Source organism: Mugil cephalus, chromosome 4, assembly GCF_022458985.1.
Source record: "Mugil cephalus isolate CIBA_MC_2020 chromosome 4, CIBA_Mcephalus_1.1, whole genome shotgun sequence".
Taxonomy (NCBI): Eukaryota; Metazoa; Chordata; class Actinopteri; order Mugiliformes; family Mugilidae; genus Mugil; species Mugil cephalus.
In genome coordinates this window covers 20918733-20939182 of record NC_061773.1, presented here as the reverse complement: position 1 = coordinate 20939182, position 20450 = coordinate 20918733, and the positions used below count along the sequence as shown (strand labels likewise).

Below are 20450 nucleotides of genomic sequence, written 5' to 3'. Positions count from 1 at the left end.
CTGTTGAGCGCGCCGGCTCCACGCACAGTCGGGATTCAATTTACGGAGCGACTCAGGATAACTTTAACCATGGGTCCGCCATCTTCTGCTGCCTGACTGGCACAGAACGAAGCCATTTTTTTCCCACTTAAATGAAAAGATTGCCTGTGGAAAATGACTCTAAAATGCAATATAACGGCAAGGAGCGGGCAGTTATGAAATCCCACCTGTGTCTATTTATGATTCATTCTAATCTAAGGCTTGTAATCTGTAGCAGAGCTCCTTCTCCAAACTCGCCCTGGACAGCAACTGTGATTGGCGACGTAATCAGCAAAGGTGCCAGTATCACAGATGCTGTCTCTCCACTAATTGCGTGAAGCCACTGCAGTGCGTAAGGCGCAGGTGCTCGTTCTCTTTGTGAAGTCACTTTGGCCTGGTTTTCTTCCGTGTTTATCCTGGAACTTCTGAGCAAATATTTTCTGAGCTGCAATTTAAACTACAATGAGATTAACAGGGAAAACAAAGGGTGCGTGAGCAGGAAATGTGAAAATAAGGCGGTAATACAGCAAAATACTACTTTATTTAATTGCAAGGCACAGCTGAGAGCCAGATGCTCTCCGGAATGATGTTCCCATGTAGTTACAGCAGCCAAATACAGTAGATATTATCCAGTCTTTAACCACCTCCGCTAACCGTATTCATTACACTGATGTGTTCAAAAAGATCATTATTGCACCGTGTCTTTGGTTAAAGTTTCTCGAAGACGAACAATTCGAATTGTCTGTGGAACGTATGATGAAAATAACAAAAGTGGGCAGTGCAGAAAATCAGAAAACAAAAAACAAATCTTAAATTGTACTGCATAAGCCAAAACCATTGATTCAGAACAGAATAACTTTGAAGTACGGTCCCCCATCACCAAAATCGCTGAAAAACAATCTAGAGTACACATCTGGCTCTTGGCCATGTGCCCACGCCCGCGGTTTCGACAGGCAGTCTGGGATCGGGCTCTTGCGCAGCGTCTTTGTGTATCCTCTGCCTGCTGTGACCGCCAAGCCCCTGAGTCATGTTGGTGACGTCCGCCAGCTCTCGCCTCTCGGACAGGGCGGTCACCATGTGTTCCAGTTTGGAGCGGATGGCCGAGTAGTGGTGCTGGCGCTCTTTGGTCAGCCTGTGGAAGCAGTCCTTTAAAGTGGTGTCTGGGGCCGCGTGGGTGGGCAGACTCTGGCTGGAACGCACAAAGGACGGAGACGTGTCCTGCCTTGGACCGCTGGCAGTAGGTGTAGCAGGGCTGGCAGGTTGGCCGAGCTGGACGTCGGTCTGGGTGTCGCTGTCCGTTACTGGCCGGCTGGTCTGAGTGGAGACATGGCAGCAGATGGCACTGAGGGCGGCTGTTTTTTTCTCTTCTTGGAGCTCCGCAGGAAAACTCGTGCAACCAGCTAGGATCTCCTCCTGCAGGTGCTGCTGCTGCTCCGTCCAATCCCCGTTTATTGTAGAGGAGCCGGACCCGGGGCTTGCTTTGTGAGGGACCGGAGACGAGGGCTCGCAGGGAGGCTGCGCTGTTAGTGTTTGGGGCTTGCGGCTGGGCGTGCTGGTCAAACACGCCAACCCAAGGGGCCTCTCTCTGGGCACACGAGGGGAGGAGGTGTCTGAGTGTTTGACAGCGAGGTGCTCGTAGATGCTGCCACTGTGGATGCTCGGAGGCCCGCGGGCTTTGATGGGCAGAGACTGAGCGTAGAGGATTCGGAACTCCTCGTCATATTTCTCTGTAATCTGGCCCGAGAGCTCAATCAGGTTGCTGCTGTTCAGTTTGCCATCAGTCCAGTTGAACCTGAACAGGAATGAGAGAACAACGTGACATAAAGTAAGCAGCCGCTATTACACAAACACAGCTGGTGAAGCAAGTAAAACACACGACTTACCTGTAGGTACCCGTGGCCACCCTGTTTCCATCAATGAGCATGAAGTTCTCGTGAACCTTCCCAGTAATCCTCGCCCCGGATCTCATGTAGTACGTCGTACCGGTTATGGTTCTCACTCTCATTTGCTGTTAAGATTAAGGACATGTTTTGCTATGATGCCATCACATGTACATGTTGTGCACACAGAGCCACACCCGGCTTAACTGAACCGACCACATACCTGAAGGTCGTTAAGGCGAACGCCAACACTCCTGCACATGCTGAGGAAAGCGGGAGCACACGATTGGTCGAGCAGGATGTAGACGGGGACTCTGCGTTGGGAGCACGCATCACGAAGATCCTTAAAGATATCCAGGTCTGTCAGGGAGTCTGTAACTATGGCAATCACCTGCAGTGGAAAATTACAGAGGTAATATAATAGAATTCCTTTTAGGGCTGCAGCCGTGCTCCCCCAGATGTAGCACATGATTGTGTTTTTATTATTATCAAATACAAGGCCTTATTCAAACAGAGCTGCGAATTTCTGTCAGACTCACACTCTGTATGCGTGTGCTGATGAGCTTTCTATTGACTGTGGTCTGTTACCATGGCAATCGGCGGTAACGCTTGGTCAACAAACAAATGACTTTTATACAGGAGACAAGTAGGTGCACTGTAGGGTTTGCCTCCATTTTCCTGAGCTTTGTTTTTGCACTGAGAAGTCTCTTTTTTCGCGAGGAGGAATGGAATTTCACATGCTGTGGTAAAGGTTGCGTGTCGAGGATTAGACACGGATGTTTACATATCTTAGATTTATTGTTTCAAACTGCCGTTATCCACATGCAGCTTTCTGAGGAGCACCACGCCTTATTTGGATGACGGCGCGTAGATGATTGTTTTGAAGGGGACGGGTAAAAAAAATAAATAAATTAAAAAAATGAGTTAAAATTCACAGAAATACGTGAGCGGGCTGTTGCCTTGAGCTGCAGCGACGGCATATGAACACGGTGTGTTGATACAGTGACTGGCTTCTTTGTACAATAAAGACTGGGTGCAGTGACTGGTTTAACATTACAAAAGAACAAAAGGCCTTACAGTTAGACTTGGATTAGGCCTCAACTGCTCGCCAGCGACGCTAGGTGTACCACACGTCGTTTTAGCTGCAAACCCGCGAGGATTTGCATTTTTCTTTTTCTTTTTTTAAATCTAATGAAAGAGGGAATGCAGCTTTCATAGAGCGGAGCAAAGCAAGTTGAGGCACATCTGGTACGCAGGTTCCTCACAGGCCCGAGGTGCTGTTGTAGCCACAGACTGCCTTCATGCTCTTCATCCTGGAACATCTTTTTTTTTCTTCTCTCTTTTTTATTTTTCCCCCCCTCCCCTTGAAAACTAGAGGCCGGACTGACAGCTCATCACAGTGAATATTCATGCTGTTTCCCTTTGCTTCTCCCTTATTTCTTTCTTTCTTTTCTTTTTTTTAAAAAAATAAAAATATGCTTTTGGTCAGTGATTTATGCTAATTGTGATTTCAAAAACCTTAAATTTGACTGATCAAGGAAATCCCACAGGGACAATGTGACAGATATTTTGAGGATTGGTGCGAAGAGGTTTTGGAGAGAAATTTCCCTCCAAAATCATTTTAATGTGGGACAACATGTACACTCATGTCTTATTCTGTGGTGGCGGTGAGGTGGGGGGGATAAGGCCTAATGGTTGATGTGAAATATAACTAGAGACAACTGAAGCAAAAGTCCTGTTAGGATACCATTACAAAAAACTACTCTGATGTTACCACTGTGGCATTAAGAAACAAAATAAAATGTAGCTACTGCAGTAGGAGTGTTACATATGAATGACACAGTGTTTAAAATGGTACAGTATGTGCACAATATGGAAGGTGATCAGTCAGTAACTTATAGCCATGTTCTTGTTGCCTTTGTGTATACCTCTCTGGCACTTTTGATCATGCGCCTGGCAGCCTCCTTGCAGCTGTAAATGCATTCGCCGTAGCTGGGCTGGAAGTGCGCCACGGCCCGTGTGACCCCCCGGTAGGACCCCGCGGTGAAGCCGGGCCATCCGATCTCCAGCAGCGGCGGCTCCACGTCCGACACTTCGGGGAAGTACGTGACGGAGGAGCAGTCCAGGGAGCTGCCGAGCGACTGCTCCAGAGTCTGGTCCTCCCCGTGGAGCAACAGGCACCGCGGGGGCACCGCGGCGCTCCGGATCCTCTGGATCTCATCGTCGGACAGGAAGTTGGGGATCCTCTCTCTCCTGAGGAAGTCCAGAAAGTCGTCGGGACCCCCGGACAGCAGCGCCTCCAGAGCCAGCCGGTGTCTCTCGTTGTACACGTCCTGCACGTTAGGCTGATCGGCCCCCGCGTGTCTCGGAGCTATCCTCAGAGGTGAGTCGTCCAGGCACTGGGACAGGGCCATCGCTGCGGGTCCTCCTCGACCTCAAACAAGTCTCCGCGTCGCAGCGGGCAGGTAACGTTTCGACCCACAGGAGGAAGATTTTTGTATTTTGTATTTTGTCGTTTCCCTCCGTTCCTGTCCGTCGCGGCTCCGCATTGGCTCCTCGACTCGAGTGGCGTCTCCGGGCTCGTCGAGTCAGGCTGTCAGTCCACCGTACAGCCGGTCCCATTGGCTCGTTTGGAGGAAAACAAGCCTCCCGTACGTCCCACTGTGCACCACCTCCGCCCTACGCCGGTCCGGTTACACGGCAGAGAACGCGGAAGAGCAGAGAGCTCTCACTCTGACGAATTTTCACAAAGCCACAGACCACAGGATTCCTCGACAACACCGAAAAGAAACAAACTCCCCCTTTATTTTTAAAAAACCGATGCATCTATCAAGAGGTCTCCCACAACTTTAGCTGTCATATGACTATAACTATGGTTCTTTTTTTTTGTAAAAAACTCTTTACTAAAAACTAAAATAAATGCACACACATAGGGGGAAATTCCTCTATGGATTCACCCGGTCAGTTTGCACACAGAGCAGTGAGCAGACTTGAAGCAGTGGGCAGGAACAATAAAAGTCGTGTCGTTATTTATAGACGTGCTCTGTTCTTAGCAACAAAATAAAAGTGTGTGGCTTAGTCATGAGGTCCGATTCACATTAATTTACTCTGCCACGGGGCCGAAAAGGTCCAGAAGAGCAGTGCCTCAGTTTCACACCACTTCACACCACCACACACGTCTGAAAATAGTTTGGCCTACAGCTATACATACTAAGGCTGCGCTGGAAAAATACAGATCGGGGCATGCCCATTCATCTCAGATCATACGCGTCTCAGTCCTGCAGCCTGGAACCTACCGGGTGATGCATCTGTTCAATAGACGATCTGGCTATTTCCTGACTGTACACACAGCAACAGTCAACGTTTGAACCCTGTCAGGACAAGAAAATCCATGCACCGTAAATACTGGATGCATGTATTGAACCATTTCACAGCCTATGGTTTTAAATTATAGACACTGACGTTAAATATATGTTACGTGTACTGTGAACCCCCCTTCTCCGCCCTACCTGTTACACATACACGTACACATACTGAATCCCGCATGTCTAAATCCCTTATGTTACTGTGATATTTTTAACTAGGCATAATATGTCTCTAAGACTCTGTGGCTTTAGAGTGACCTTATCATACTTCTATCGGGCTATTTCAGTGCTGTGACTATATATAACATTATATATATACTGCTCATGTGCATTCATGATATATTTTTTAAGATCCGATGCGTGGCTATTGTCCATTTGTTCACGTATTCATTTACTTATTTAGATTAGACCTTTATTTTGTACTCTTTTTTTCCCCTATGAGTGGCTTATGTGCGTATTTTACGCACAGAATCCAACAAGGTCAGAGGGTCACCGCCGCACAAATCATTCACTACAGAACGACGCACAACTTGCGCCGATACTTGTCTTTCAAGGAAAATGTGCCTCCCGTCTTTGAGCCTTAAGACGGACGCGAACAACTAGGCTACAGTGGATGTGCATCTGCGTAAATTGCTCTGCCACTATTATGCGTGTGCGTAAATGTCTATTTTAAGCCGGTAGGCTAATAGGCCTGAGCTTTAAATGACAATTCCCACAACGACTAATATTCATAGTGGCCCATCATGAGATTTTTTCTAAAAACGACAGCCATTTATTGAAAAAAACATGTGACCTAATTAAAAGGACCGTTTTGGTGATGAGGCTCGCTGAAATGCCAAGTCGCTAAACTCCTGTCAACTTGCAAAATTACACGTTACAAGGCGTGCGTTCAGCCCGCTCGGCGGCGCCTTTCTAGCCATGTGTAACCCAGCCTGATGGGGACACAGCCTTGCCCCTATAACGATATACCCAAATGTGCACTGGGCTCGGTATACGTACCCTCCTCCCCCTTCCACAGGCACACACGCGCACGCACACACACACATCCCCATCTCATCCCCGCCCCTCTCCAAATTTTTAGATGAAAGGGCTTTTGGATTTTGGATGACGCTCCGTATCACGTGTTCATAGGAAATACACTCGCTATAATTTTTTTTGGAGCTGCCTCGTCCTGCACCGCCGACCATAGTTGTTTTGCCGTCCTCATACAGTGTAGCGCAGGGGTGGAAAGGTAATGTAATGTAATGTACCTTGCCGTGGCCACTGACGGGTTCACGCCAGTTCACAGGGTTCACTTGAGGAGAGCTCCCACCCCCTGCTCGCCTCCTCTTCTTCTCAAAGCGCAACGATCGGAGCTAATCCAATATTATTCATTTATATATTAATGTCGGATTCCATTTTTTCCCAGCGACTCCTGAGGTAAGGGCACATCTACTCTTCCACAACGCGAATACGTCTCGCGATTGACGAGGTGCGATCTCCAAAGTTGTTTACTGAAATTATGTCTCGCTATTGAATATTGAATTTTCATCTGGTGCTGTAGTGAAGGCAGTTTATATGAAGTCGCCAATGTATAAAATGGCGACAGTAGGTGGAGGAGGGGGGTGGAGGATTTTTGGGAATATTCATAAGGTTATATAGAGTGCTAGATCGCTTTCGGCAACTCGGCTGAGAGGCAGTGTGTTGCCCCACAGCCTTGTGAATGGAGTGAAACGGGTTAACTCGTCAGTTTGTTACAGTTACAACAACGGATCCTCCGCCTGGCTTAATTTGCGCTCTCTCCTCGCGCTATACAATGTGGCGTATCTGCTTATTTTATTGCACAACGCGCTGTATTTCCCCACTGTGCCGTGAGTGTGGGCGCTTTTAGTTGTGAAAGACTTCTCAACACAGTGCTATAGAGGGCCTTTCGACTGATTTGGGAAAGCTCGGGAGTTCATAGATGTCCAAACTGAACGCCAAGTCTCAGTTTTCATCTATTGATCGCTCACTCTTTACCATTTTTCTCTCTCCCCCCTCCACCCCCCCCTTGCCAGAGCAGAAAGGTAGGCCTGTATCTCTGTGCACTGGATTCTTTTTCTTTCATTTCCTTCTCTTCCTCCTACCAACATGTGCTGCTGCCCTACACACACACACAAACACACACACACACATACACGCACACGCCGAAACATATACAGTACAGTAAGTGGAGCTGCTCATTTCGGGAGATATTTTGCCAACTGTGGATTATCAGTGAGGCGTTGTATTGAAAAATATCAGTTCCTGTAGGTCACATTTTCTATCTGTACATAAATATTGACCCAGCCTTGAATGCCATGTGTCTCCCTCTGCCTTAAGGGGAGGGACCTCTGTGCTGACTAATGTTGCCTCGGTGAATCATGTGTGGGTCCAGTGTCCATGACACAAGAGACAACCCCAACTTATTCAGGCGTGCAGTCAGACAATCGGCATTCGCCGCTAATTTTTGGAATGTATTTGAATTATTTAACCGTGTAAGCCTGTTACATATAATGTAGGTCATGGATGTGGCGCAACCGCTCTCTGCCATTGAGGTTTTTCTTGAGGGACGGTAGGTGTTTTGGGCGGCGGGGAGTGACTCCAAGTGGGGCGCACAGTCCAGTTTCTAGCGGAGCGGACGCCTCTGCACTCGGATAGTTCATTTGCAGGCTTGTGTGATGACGGGCAAAACAAAGGTAAATGAGCTCTCGCTGTGCAGCCCCGGCAGACCGGGTTCAGCTTGGCCCGGTGTGTCCTGTGTGTGTGGAGGTTTTCACTCCAGCAGGACGCTCACACTGGGGGAATGTCAATTCCCTTTTGTGGGTCCCTGGGAACGGTCTTCCATCTCCCTTCTCGGAACTTCTCTAATGAGGCCAGGCATATTGCCTTTCATCCGCACTCCCTGCAATTAGGCACAGCTCATAGTTTTCGTTATGGCCACAGCGGAGTGTTTGTATACACATACACAATGTAGTGGGCCAAGAGTGCCCACTCCCCTCCGAAAAAAAACAGCATCTCTGCGCACGCTGCCCCTCGAATACCTGGAATACTGTACTTTCAGGATTTGATGTTTTGAATTCTAGCTGCAGCCACTGTGGATCTTATGTTTGTGTGTGCCTCCCACTGCTCAAAACGAATCCCGTGCCAGAGAATACCAAGGAAGGTCATATGGTCATGATTTGCAGATTTAGCTGACATTGAGTGTATAACATTCCTTGAGTTCAGAGAGGAAAATTAGCTATCTAATGCCAACCAGATCCATTTTCATGCCGCTTTTATACAAGCAAGCATTCATGATAGCGGCATACCTCAGGATCCTGACGTAAAATTCTCAGAACGGATTGCGGGGTTCTATTTTTCCCACTAGAAAGGGCCGAGTTCTATACAAGTTCACTTTTATCTGGGTCTTTCAGCCTTTTTGGTATTGCTTTTGTAATCGGACCAATGCCGCATCGAAGCCCAGTCCGCTCAAAAGCCCCGCTGAAACAGCGTGTTTGCACAGTTCCAACCAAAAGAAACGTCCGTGCGCGGATTTGGGAGGGGGGGGCGAACCTTGGGGCTAGCGAGGGAAAGAGCCCCTGCCACTTTCTCTGTCCCATGTGAGAAAGGTTTGGTCAGCAGGAGCTGGCATTCGCCAGGCTTTGGCAGTTAGAAGAGCCTGTGATGTCAGCCATTTTAGGATGGACAGTACAATGTGCGGTATGCCGCCATCTTTCTTTTCCTTTTCTTCTTAAGTTGCCAAATGAATGCCTGTAGTCTTGGCTACAGAACTGAAGAAGTTATTCATCAGAAGTGATGTAAAAGGATGCATGACTCAGATTTTTTTTTTTTCTCTGTGCACCATGGTTTATTTGTCTGTCATTCATCTGGGCCAGAGATAGGAGGGTAAGGAGAACAATGTAAGATTTCAGCAGCGAGCGCACATATTAAGACATAGTAGCACAGATCAGGGCCACCTCAAGATGCTCGGAGAGGCAGAGTGCAGCAGGTATATACTGTACCGCCTCAGTCTCCTGGCCCCTACACTGATTTAGCAAGACAATAACACTGACAGCAGGTCGTTTGGAGCCTGTCCAGCCGCGATATTTCTTTCTTCACCCCGTCACACGCATGAGAACGGGGCAGCAGGGATTTTCTGTGGCGCTGCAACGCGACTGAGGAAGAAAAAACGCGAAGTTCTCGCTGCCGACCTCACCCAAAGTTATCTTAAAGAGACTTCAAACATGAATGGACTTCTCAAAGATGGCTGGCAGGGCATGTGGATTAAGTTTGTCCTGCACCGGATGCAGTCCAAGGAATCCACTGTGTGTGTGTGTGTGTGTATGTGTGTGTTTCTTGAGGTTGGTGGGTGTGGGCGAGTGACTCTGCTGTGTGTGTGGCGTGGTGGGCAAGGGGAAGAGAGGGGTTGCCATGGCGATGTTAACACATGAGTGGCACCACCGACCGGTCTCCCAGTGGACGAGGCTGCAGTCATGGAGGTAAGGGGGGAGTGTGTGTGTGTGTGTGTGTGTGTGTGTGTGTGTGTGTGTGTGTGTGTGTGCGTGTGTGAGGAGAAGGACGCGGAGAAGCTGGCTGACAACACCTGCGTCTCAGACATTCAGACACTTATACACACACAAACACACCCTTGCAAAGGGGAAAAAAAAAAAAAAAAAAACAGGAGCCCACAACCGAGACAGAGACTACACACTGGATCCTTTGCGTATGTCTTCAGCTGGACAGCCGGTGAAGACGCCGTGGACCCGCGCGCCGTATTAGTGCTGTGCTAATGACCCTTGTGACTCTGAATTATTTTTCAGCACACGTATCACTGGAGCTCGACACGTATTCATCCTGGCGCGCATACAGTGTCATTTAAGCACAAATATGTCCCCCGCACTAAAAACCCGTGCAACCTTACTGTCAAAGGGAAACCCACACTGGTCCACAATGGCAGCGTGATGGACACAGGAGACACCCAGACACGCGGGAAACGGAACAATCGCAATTCGGCAGTCAGCCGTCTAAAGGCTCCCAACGCTGGATCACGTTTCCCTTATAAATGAGGCGCCATTGTTCCCAATCTCCTCTCTGTGCGAGACAGTAATTGCTCTCTGTCTCTGGCTTATATTTGGGTGTCCAGCTGATCCACTCACATGACGTTAATCTATTTAATGGACATTTGGCAGAAAATGTTCCAGCTAAACAGATTTTTTGATCATTCAAATGTATCTGTCAGGAGGAGTTCCTCCTCGCTGCCCCAACCCCCAGCGGACGGCAGGTCATTTATTTGGGCTGTTTTTTTTTGTTTGTTTTTCTTGGTTTAGTTTTTTTTGTTTTTTGTCTTTTTCGAGGCAGCTGCAGATCACTGTCAGAGCAAATTACGCACAAAACAAATGTTGTCACAAGTGAGAGAATTTTTATTTTTTTATTTCATTTTTTTTTCCTTTTCAAAGCTCTTCCGCAACTGTCACGCCGAGAGACTCCTTGCCTGTTATTCGGTTCAAAGAAAAAGATTTTCAGAACGGTGCAGGTGCTAAATGTTGTGGAGGTGAGGAGGGAGTGTGAGAGGAGCGTGTGTGTGTGTGTGTGCGTGCGGAGATGTGTGCTTACGAGGTGTCAGCGGGGAGGAATATTGAAACAGCACAGCCTGTCATCATCATCAGTCATCCTCTCACTTCACTCCCAAATGTCTGAGTTTTGTCTTCCTTTGTCCTTCCTCCTCCTCCAGCCTTCACGTTCTCGTTCGTGTGACAGGCGGCACACAACAGAAACACCAATCTCTGTTTGTTAATGTCAACTGTTGGTGACCCAACAATCTGGGAGTGTCTGAATCAGCTGACTGTTTTGAATTAAATTTTAATGTCTAGCAACCACTTTGCAGCCTCGCCTCCCCTTTCCTCTGGTAGCAGCAACGCTGTAGATTGGCCATGTTTTTCTTGTTGTAATATTGTAATTACTGCAGCAGTTTATGAGGTGATGAAAGGGAATACATGCTGCTTTCTTTTTAGCTGGTTCGCCGAAATGGGAACGGCGCACTCATCCGTTTGGCATTTAAAAGTATTGGGAATATGATTAAATATTAATGAGATGTAATTAGAATATTGTTATGGAAATGGCGGCGTAAGAGCGCATAGGGGAGGCCCTCCTGTAAATCTTAAAGCTGCTATTAAATCAGGCGGAACGTATAAACCCCATCAGAATTTAAACCTAGCCTAATCCCATTTGTTTTGAAACGCTTGATTTTGAAAAGTTGAATGGTCCAAGCGCGGTTTTCAGTCCAGAGAACAAGGCCTCTCCGCTTACGCTGAGCGTGGGTGTTCAGAAAGCACGTCTGAGAGCTCTGCCACTTTCCCTCACTTCAGATACAACTCCCACTGGTCGGCCCGAGATGAAAAGAGTCGCCTTCCCCTGCGCTACTGCAGCCAGTGCCAGTGCAAGGACATACGACGCACGGGGGGGACAGCGATCGTCTGAGCGTTGTCTACCTCGGCGCTGAAACACAAGGCCGGGCTTTTCAGCCGCAACCATTCAATGGCTCCCTGTCTGGGAAGCCCTTGTCTTGTGTCTGATCGCACGTCTCTCCCGCCAGATAAAGCAGCCTATTCTTTTGATAGGTGACCTGATTCTTTATGTAACCTTTCTCAACGTTTGGCTCGTCTTGGGTTTTCTCATGCAGGAAGTGGAGTGTTTTTTTCGGGGAGGGGAGCGTCTGCGCTAGGCCAAGCCTCTGTCTCGTCACAGACCGGCGTCCCCTGTGGAGGCTGCTACACCAGCCACAGCCCCGCAGCCGTGACCAGATTACCTCCTCCGTCAATGTGTTTTCTGAAGCGTCCTGGCTTATAGTCTGCCGAACAAACGGGACCGTCACGTCAGCGCCGCCCAGATGAGCCCCGGCATCGATTCCTCGCAAAGTTCTATAGCATAGTGACATCTATCTCGCAGATGTTTCAGATGTGCATGACTACATCCTTCCGTCGCGTGAAAGCCGACTCCTAAATCCCTCATTCAGTGGAACAAACTCAATGAACGCCGTGTCCTCACCAGGGGTTAATCGAGTGTGCCGTCAGAGGATATCATGACCTCTCTGGCGGCAAAACATACAGCACATGCCCGCGTCTGGATGCAGTGAACCGGGATTACTGCATAAGATGCCGGTGACCTAGTTTTCTTTTTTTTTGTTGTTGTTGTTGTTGTTTGTTTTGTTTTGTTTTAGGTTTTTCTTTTCTGTCAGAGAGCAGCCTGCAGTAGAAATGAAAAAGAGGTAGTTACAAGGAGGACGTCACAGTCTGTCTGGGATCGGTGTGTACCGCCGGCCAGTCATTTGAGGGTTTTAATTCTGGAACAGGTTCATCTTTTATTTACCGCCGAGCCGGCCGCGGTGAACACGCACATGGATGCTGTAAAATGAAAGTGGTTTTTGGCGTGTGCAAACACTGCGTGACAAAAGAAGAAAAAAAAGAATGCAGAAAATATGTGGAAATTATCTTGTTTGTAGCAGCCAACTGCAGTACGTGTGGGGGTATGCTGCAGGTTTGTTTTGGGGGGGTGTTGGGGGGTTGAATTTATGCAGCTGATGGTTTTTCTCAGGATGATAGGGTTGCAGGTGTGGGTAAAACCGGAGTAATATGGATATACGATGCTGGGGTGGCACTACAACAGCATGTCACACGTCAACACTTCTCTGTTCTAAGAAGTGAAGACGAGAGTGATATACGGAGGCTGTGTGTGTGTGTGTCAAGAGTTCATGCAGAGGGCAGAAGCTGCAGAGCTCCACTTTGATAGTTTTTTTCCTCATTTGTTTTGCATATTTCATACATTCCAACGTTAAACTAACTATCAAAACCAGCTGTATCGCTAATGAAAGTCTTGACAACAGTGCGTCTGTTGTCATATCACACGAAAGTCGTCGGATATTTTTGGCTTTGCGAGAGAACAGAGTCACGTTTTATGCTAATGCGGAGAGGAAAGAGGAGATATGTTAAAAACTGCAGCGGCAATCCGCATCCATCCTTGCGACAGCGGTGTTATAGGAAGGGAAAGCCCGTGGAAGTTGTTTTCTCACGGATTTGTGCACCCGGTGATCTGTGTATTGTGTTTGTATGCATGCATGCATCGCCATGCTGCCGGCTGAACAAATGCGAGATGAGACGGTTTGAGACGGTTTGAGCCGGCGGCTTGTGTATGGCTTCAGATGTGTTTGTAGTAACCTTACGAGAATATTTCAAGTCCTTGACGGCGCTGGCTGTCGGCTGGCTGCTGTGACACACACACACACACACACACACACCGGACACAATATCTACCTAATTTCCATCTTGACACATTATGCCAGAGAGGTACATTGCAACATACAGTGTAAAACACAACTCACATCCAAGTGTGTCAAAAAAAAAAAAAAAAAAGATCAGTATTTAATCTTACCCTAAAATATCAAACCAAGGGGAGAGCTGAGCACGACCCAGTGCATGTGATGAATTTTGAACATATAAATATAATGGCCCCTTCCAACCCCCCTACAAAAATATATGTAATTTAAAATAATAAGGCGTGTACTAACACACACTGAGAACAAAATATTCTTGGCAGACGCAAACGAGTGTGCATATTTTGCATATCTGTGGTTGCTGGGACAATGTGAAACAGTTGGTAAGGTTAGATACATTCAGCACTTTTAATTTGTAGGGAAGAGCATCCCACTCAAAAGGTGCAGTGTGTTTGGTCTATTTATTAATTGATATTTCCTGGAGGCGGGAGGTAGCAGAAGATCTCAGGACTGATTCACAGCACATTTTCATGATACTAACGTCAGTCTTTTTTTTGTGTGTGTGTGTGTGTGTGTGACATGTTTTCTTGATATCATGGAGCTTTGCTAAAAATATTTCTGACGTGACATACCATCAATATCTAGAAGAGACGATACAGTGGCAGCAGGGGGGAATAAAACGGCAAATATCACTGAGACTAGACTGTCATTTCTGGCTTTGTCAATTGTTTTGGTCTTTTTTCCTGGACTCATAAAAAGCGACAGCTAGACACAAGTCTAGTAAATCCGAGTAAATAATCAGAGCACACTGACAGGCTGCACGATTGTAGGAGTGTGTGTGTGTGTGTCTGTGTGTGTTTGCATTGGAGGGGCCCTAAATTATTTTTAATAATGAAAAGCCTTTCCGTGTTTAGATTGCCTTGATATATTTAATTGTAAATATGTTTCAGTATTATGGTCAGTGTTTCAGTTACTTCCAGTGGATTTGAAGTTAAATTTTTAATAATGATCTTGTGTACAAATCATGATGGAATTTTAATTTTGATGAAACATTGTGTGTACTGAGGAAGGGACACGTCTTTCTGCACAGTAATTCATTGCGACCTTCCTGATTATGAGCGTTTAATAATCTTTTCAGGAAAAGCCCTAGACTCTCTTGCTTTGGTGCGGTAATTGCTGATAAATACTACCTACACTTATCAGCTTATCAGGCTGTATTTCCACCTACGCATATTACCCTGTGTGGAGCTGCTTATTTCATTTGAATCCTGCTCGCCTTGGTATTTAATGCGTTTAATTTAAAAACAACAACAACAAAAAAAATGACTTGCCACATACGTCAGTTTTTGTCATTTTCATGATGTTCAGGTTGAATAATTTAATCGCCCTCTCTCACATTTTCTCTCCTCTGTTTTCTGTCTTTATGCTGTGTTTTACTGTCATTTATTTTCTTCGAAGAGTCACAAGTCTCTCAATTGTGTTCTCTTTCCTCGCAGGTTCCCTGGGAGCTGTTAAACTTGTCCATGTGACAGGACTCCTGAAGTGGCAGAAGGCATGAAGCAACACTGTGATATCATAGTGGCTGGTCCATGACACTAAACTCCATTCAACCCACTCCACTATCCACCCGCCCTCTGTTCTCATTACACCGGAAACCAATCACTCAATCTCTCATTTACACAAAGCTGCACTATGGCCAGCAAGAGGAAATCCACTGTACCCTGCATGATACCATCCAAATCCAAACATGTGCGTGAGGAAATCATACTGGGCTCACTACCAGAGCTCCTACCAACAATCCCAGAAGATAGTATACTCAGCATCTCTGGCGAAGAGTCTGGTCATTTCTCTCACAGCTCCTCCAAATCTGAAAGTGGCAGTGAGATGCAGAAAGGAGGTACGTACAGCTGTCTGACTTGTCGTTTCGAGTCCAGAGATCTTAACTACTTTTTGGATCACATGCACAACTGCCACTTAGACTTCAGGGCCCAGCCCACCTTCTACTGCCTGAACTGTAGGGTGTCGGTCGTCCGATTCGAGGCTCTTGCACTGCATAATGCCAACGCTCACCCTAAGATTATGGAGGGCTTGGTTACGGCCTCCCTAAGCGTCAACAAGAGGGATGGCGTAACGACTGTGGAGCAAAGCCTCTTCACGGACAGCGGAGAAGACTACAGAGAATCTGGGATCTCCCTCACCAAAACACCAATTGCAAAGATGATGAAAGCCAAGGGAGAGCACAAAAAGATTGTGGTTTCTCACACCGTCGAGGTACGGAAGGTAGACACTGGAAAGGACGTAGATCCCAATATGCTGACAAATGTGCCTGAACTCCAAAACGGGGCTCTCAGTGTTTCTGGTGCCCCAGCTATGCCGAGGACCACTGTCACTCACGTGATTAAGACGACAGTGTCCAACCAAGTCTTTCACCAGCACACTCCCTCCCTTTACTCTCCCCCCTCCACCGATTCCAATAAAGACCTTCCAAAGGTGATGATCCCTCTCAGCAGCATCCCCACCTACGATGCTGCCATGGACACCAGCAGCTTTCTCAAGACATCCTTTGGCAAGTTCCCCTACCCGACCAAAGCCGAGCTCTGCTACCTGACTGTGGTTTCAGAGTTCCCCGAAGAGCAGATCAAACTGTGGTTTACTGCCCAAAGGCTCAAACAGGGCATAAGTTGGTCTCCTGAAGAGATCGAAGAGGCCAGGAGGAAAATGTTCAACACCGTGTTCCAAGGCGGAGTACCCCAGAAGCAACCCACTATACCACGGCGCGTCAATCACATCGTAACCCACCACACTGTCACTGCCCATCCAGGCTCAAAAGGACCAAACTTTCAGATGGCCAAAGTTCCATATGGCAGTATAAAACCCGGGCCTCTCAAAGTCATAGCCTCACAGGCCAGCATGTCAACCAACCCCCACGTCACCAGGGTCTCGTATTCTACTCCAATTATTCCCCCTAAGTTTCCATCCATAGTCAGAACAACACAGGTACTGACCAAGAATACTGAACTCACTGTGGATCCAGACAAGAGCAATGGCCTGGACATGGCTGGAAGCAGTGGTTGCGTCAGTAGCACCAGCAGCAGTCGAAGCAGCAGTAGCAGCAGCAGTTGCAGTAGTAGCAGCAGCATCAGCAGCTATTCCAGCAGTAGTAACGGTGCTGACTTCGCTACCAGGAAACTGGTGCAAAACAACAGCCCAGCCAACAGCATCAACAGCATTGCCACTTGCTCTGCCAACATTAGCAATAATGATGAGCACTGTGTTGCTGATACCAATGGCAAACCAAATGTCAAAAGCAACAGTTCACCGATCGGATTGGAAGCTTCAAACAGTACCAAGAGTCAAGTGATAATCAATAACACCAGCAAATCCAACATCACCTGTAACAATCACGACAGCAGCAGCAGCAGCAGCATCACTGCGCAAGAGCCGGCCCATGCAAGGAACGACGATGAACGCAACAGTTACATTCATACAGCCAACAACAGCAGTATTACTCCTTCCATTACGCCCTGTAATGACAGTGACCCTAACCTGAACCACGCCAGCAAATCCCCAACTGAAAGCACCAGCACCACTGTCGTTACAAAAAGCTGCTCGGCCATCGTAGAAGAGGGCAAATGCAACAAAGACTTTCCCACAAAAGGCATGTCAATCTTACAGCAACTCATTAAGGAGGAGGACCCATTTGTTGGGGACAGAAGTTGCCCAGAGCTCAAAGTTGACCCCATCAAGATCAACTTCAAGAGGCTGAAGATGAACGAGCCAGAGACCACATCTGAGATTGTACTTCAAGAACACAAGTCTGAGACTGCTGAGATGTCTGCTTGTCAGCCGTCATTCTCGCCCCCCTGGGGCAACAAGACCCCGCAGCAGCTCCACATCCTCCGGCAGGTTTTCTCAAACACCCGCTGGCCCAGCAGCCAGCAGTACGAGGAGTTAAGCGTCCAGACAGGCCTTCCCAAGTCCGAGGTGGTGCGTTGGTTCAGCGACAGCCGGTACAGCCACAAGAACGGGCAGCTCAAGTGGTTGGACACCTACCAGCGACCTCCGGCGGAGTCGGACGATGAGAAGGGCCACGCAGACCCTGTGGGCGAGTCGCAGAAGGACCCTCCAGGGGCCAAAAAGAAACTTGTCGAGCAAGACATGAACAAGCACCTTGAAGGAGAAGCAGGACTGAACTCAGGGCAGCGGGTTGTGTGGCAGGATTCATACTCACCGCTGCTGGGTCTGATGGGGTCCGAGGGGAGCGGCGAGCGAGGCCGAGCCGAGGAATCAGCACAGCCGGGAGTGTTGAAGGATCCCTGGTCAGAGAGAGCAGAGGGCCACCAGCAGCCTGTGGCTAATCAGTCACTCATTGAACAACAGACTGACGCCAATCAGGGCAGGTACTTGAGTCGTAACAACCCATTTACATACTACTGAAGTAAGAAATATTTTCAGTCACCGAGTTTTTTTTTGATATTTTACAAGCTTAGTGCTATTTATCAGTCAAGAAAAGCAGAAACAATGTTCGCCAGGTGGAGTGATAAAAGCATGACAGCTTGTTGTTTGTAGTGGCTGCTGCATGTACAGTAAAAAATAAAAAAATAAAAAGCAGGAGAAGTGTGTACAGGTAGTCACGCTGAGTAGCTTATTCAGACAATCAAAGGTCTGTGTTTAAGTAGCTATTTTTAGATAAGTAGGAGTCTGGCCTGCTGAATTATAGATTGAGAGCGCATGCTAATATATGTGAATAAATCATGACAATTGTCTTCAGTGAGGTGGATTTCTGAGAGGCAAGTTAACCAGGCGTCCTTTTACTGCGCTGCCTCTCGAATTGTACCTTGCTTACTATACAACAGCATTACAACACAACCGGGGTCCTCACAACTTGCGCGTGTTGTTTTTTGCCTGTGTGTGTGTTGCCAACAGGGATCGCCTGAGGATGGAGCTGCTGGAGGTGTGATGAAGCCGGCCCAGTGTCGCCAGAGGAACACCACGTTTAAAAGGCCGACTCGCTCCCCTGGCTGTGGTCTGAAAAAAAACAAAAAAAACAAAAAGAAAGAAATAAAAAAAAAATAAAAGAGTGTTCATAATGACAGCAGATGTGATTGTAGCTGGACCGTTTGGACTCTGACTGTAACTGTGAATACCCCCCACCCCTCCTACTCCTCCTCCTCCTCCTCCTCCTCTTCCTCCTCCTCTTCTTCTTCTTCCATCTGCCATCACTTCCTGCCATCGTCAAAAGAAAGAACTTCTCACCTTTGAGTCCTGTGATGTTTAAGCCTTTCATGCTTCTTTGTGGTTGTGTGGGGAGGGTGCACAATGAGGTCAGTACGAGGGATCAAAGAAAAGAAAGAGAAAAGACGCACACTGACTGGAAAACTGACTTGAATGAGCGAAGATAGGGTAGGATAGGGCCGAGAGATATTGTTTTTGGGTCAGAGGGAGAAATATATATATATGATTGAAACTGCACTATAAAAGAGGGTTTGTACTGACTGGACAAACAGAAAGATGTGTCAAGGAAATGTTATTGTTGGCTTTGTGATATTTTTTACTTTTTTAGCAACCAGTACTTCAGCACTGCCTTGAATTTTACTTTTTCCGTTATTTTATTATTTTTTTTTTCAATTCTATTTACTCTTCTATAGTCACTGTAAGTCCAGATGCAATCAAACATGTTTTATTTAGATCTGTATAAATGTTGGTGATCACTTTACAGTTCAGCTACACGCAAGAGACTATATACAATGCACTAATGAAGACAGCAATGCTAAAAATCACACTGCTCCACAGTAAAGTTATTGACAGCTCTGTCAAGATCAATACACTACACTGCCCTGCAAACTGAACAGAGAGAAGCCTGTCACGCTAACGTTGCCTTACTCAGCTCTGTCCATGTGTTTATATGACCTGTCTGTCCATCACTTCGCTTTCCAGCTACTGTTGCTGTCCAGGAAAAAAAAAAGAAAAAGAAAAAAATAGAATTAAAAAAAAAGAAAAAAAAAACATGCCAGTGCATTGATGGTCACTGTTGGTCTATATCTGTGAAAAAAAAAATAAAAAATAAATCTTGTGCTGCTTTCTGTACACTTGGAGATGTTTAACTTTAAGCTGTAATTGTATCAAATATTGTTACTGGCAAAATGTTGTTTAAAGCAAAATTATCAATTTGATCCCTAGACACTGACAGAGTGAGATATTGTGCTAGCTAGAGAGCCAAATGGGGAGATCTTTGCTCTCCTCTGAATTTTCTTGTGTTTATATAAACATACAGTCACTACATGAATCCTACTAAGCTGCATCTTTGTCAAGCTGCTAATAGCTAAGAACGGTGCTATACCATCCAAAGTGAAATTGGAGGTTGATCTCCTACCAGCAGTGTATGCACTTGTGTCGAATGTTACAAATTTATTTTGGTTTGAGATAAATGGAATCTGGACTTACGGTGTTATGATCACTTAAAAAAAAAAAAAAAAAAAAAGAAAAGAAAAAAAAAAGAAAAAACTTTTATGAAATAGTCTGATCATAAAGCACTGTTGTATCATCCTTTCTACACTTCTGAATCTTTACAGAATAAACCGAATACTCACCAAGATGTAAAGTGTCATTATTTGTTCAACACCTCGCACCAGGAGTGAATTCTAGCAGCCAGATTACGAGGGGTGTGAAAGGAGCGTGCAGGGAGATGGGACTTGAGAAATGCTTGCAGCCTCACCTGCTGGCGAGTAGATGAAAATGCAGTTTGTGCAGGCGACTGCAAAACCGCAGAGGATCCTGTTCATTTTTAGACGTCTCGTCGCTTACGACAGATACTGGATTTTTACGGGGAGTGAAAGCTTTCTGCAAAATAAGCCGCCTTCCAGATGTTTTCAAAGAAACCATACACCGTGGAAACGCGTGACGTTGATACAACTCGTTTGGCTTTACGTCTTGTTAACCTTG

At 46.8% G+C, this 20450-nt stretch overlaps 2 protein-coding genes across 3 annotated transcripts; one reads left to right on the top strand and one right to left on the bottom strand.

Moving 5' to 3' along the window:
- Positions 1 to 540: 540 nt before the first annotated feature.
- fam83d (family with sequence similarity 83 member D) lies at positions 541 to 5055 on the bottom strand. Its single transcript, XM_047584066.1, has 4 exons — positions 3827 to 5055; positions 2122 to 2289; positions 1902 to 2026; positions 541 to 1810 (listed from the first exon to the last, which is right to left on the bottom strand). Exons 1-4 carry the CDS (start codon positions 4310 to 4312, stop codon positions 919 to 921), a joined length of 1671 nt encoding a protein of 556 aa, XP_047440022.1. The 5' UTR covers positions 4313 to 5055; the 3' UTR covers positions 541 to 918.
- A 1294-nt stretch (positions 5056 to 6349) lies between these two features.
- Positions 6350 to 20103, top strand: zhx3a (zinc fingers and homeoboxes 3a). 2 transcript variants are annotated; one of them, XM_047584103.1, is made up of 3 exons: positions 6350 to 6682; positions 15005 to 17946; positions 18435 to 20103. In XM_047584103.1, the coding sequence occupies exon 2, from the start codon at positions 15201 to 15203 to the stop codon at positions 17943 to 17945; it is 2745 nt and encodes a 914-aa protein (XP_047440059.1). In that variant the 5' UTR covers positions 6350 to 6682; positions 15005 to 15200; the 3' UTR covers position 17946; positions 18435 to 20103. The 2 variants fall into 2 exon arrangements, with proteins under 2 accessions (XP_047440059.1, XP_047440061.1); XM_047584105.1 differs by having other exon boundaries at positions 6356 to 6682; positions 15005 to 17908.
- The last annotated feature ends 347 nt before the right edge of the window (positions 20104 to 20450 follow it).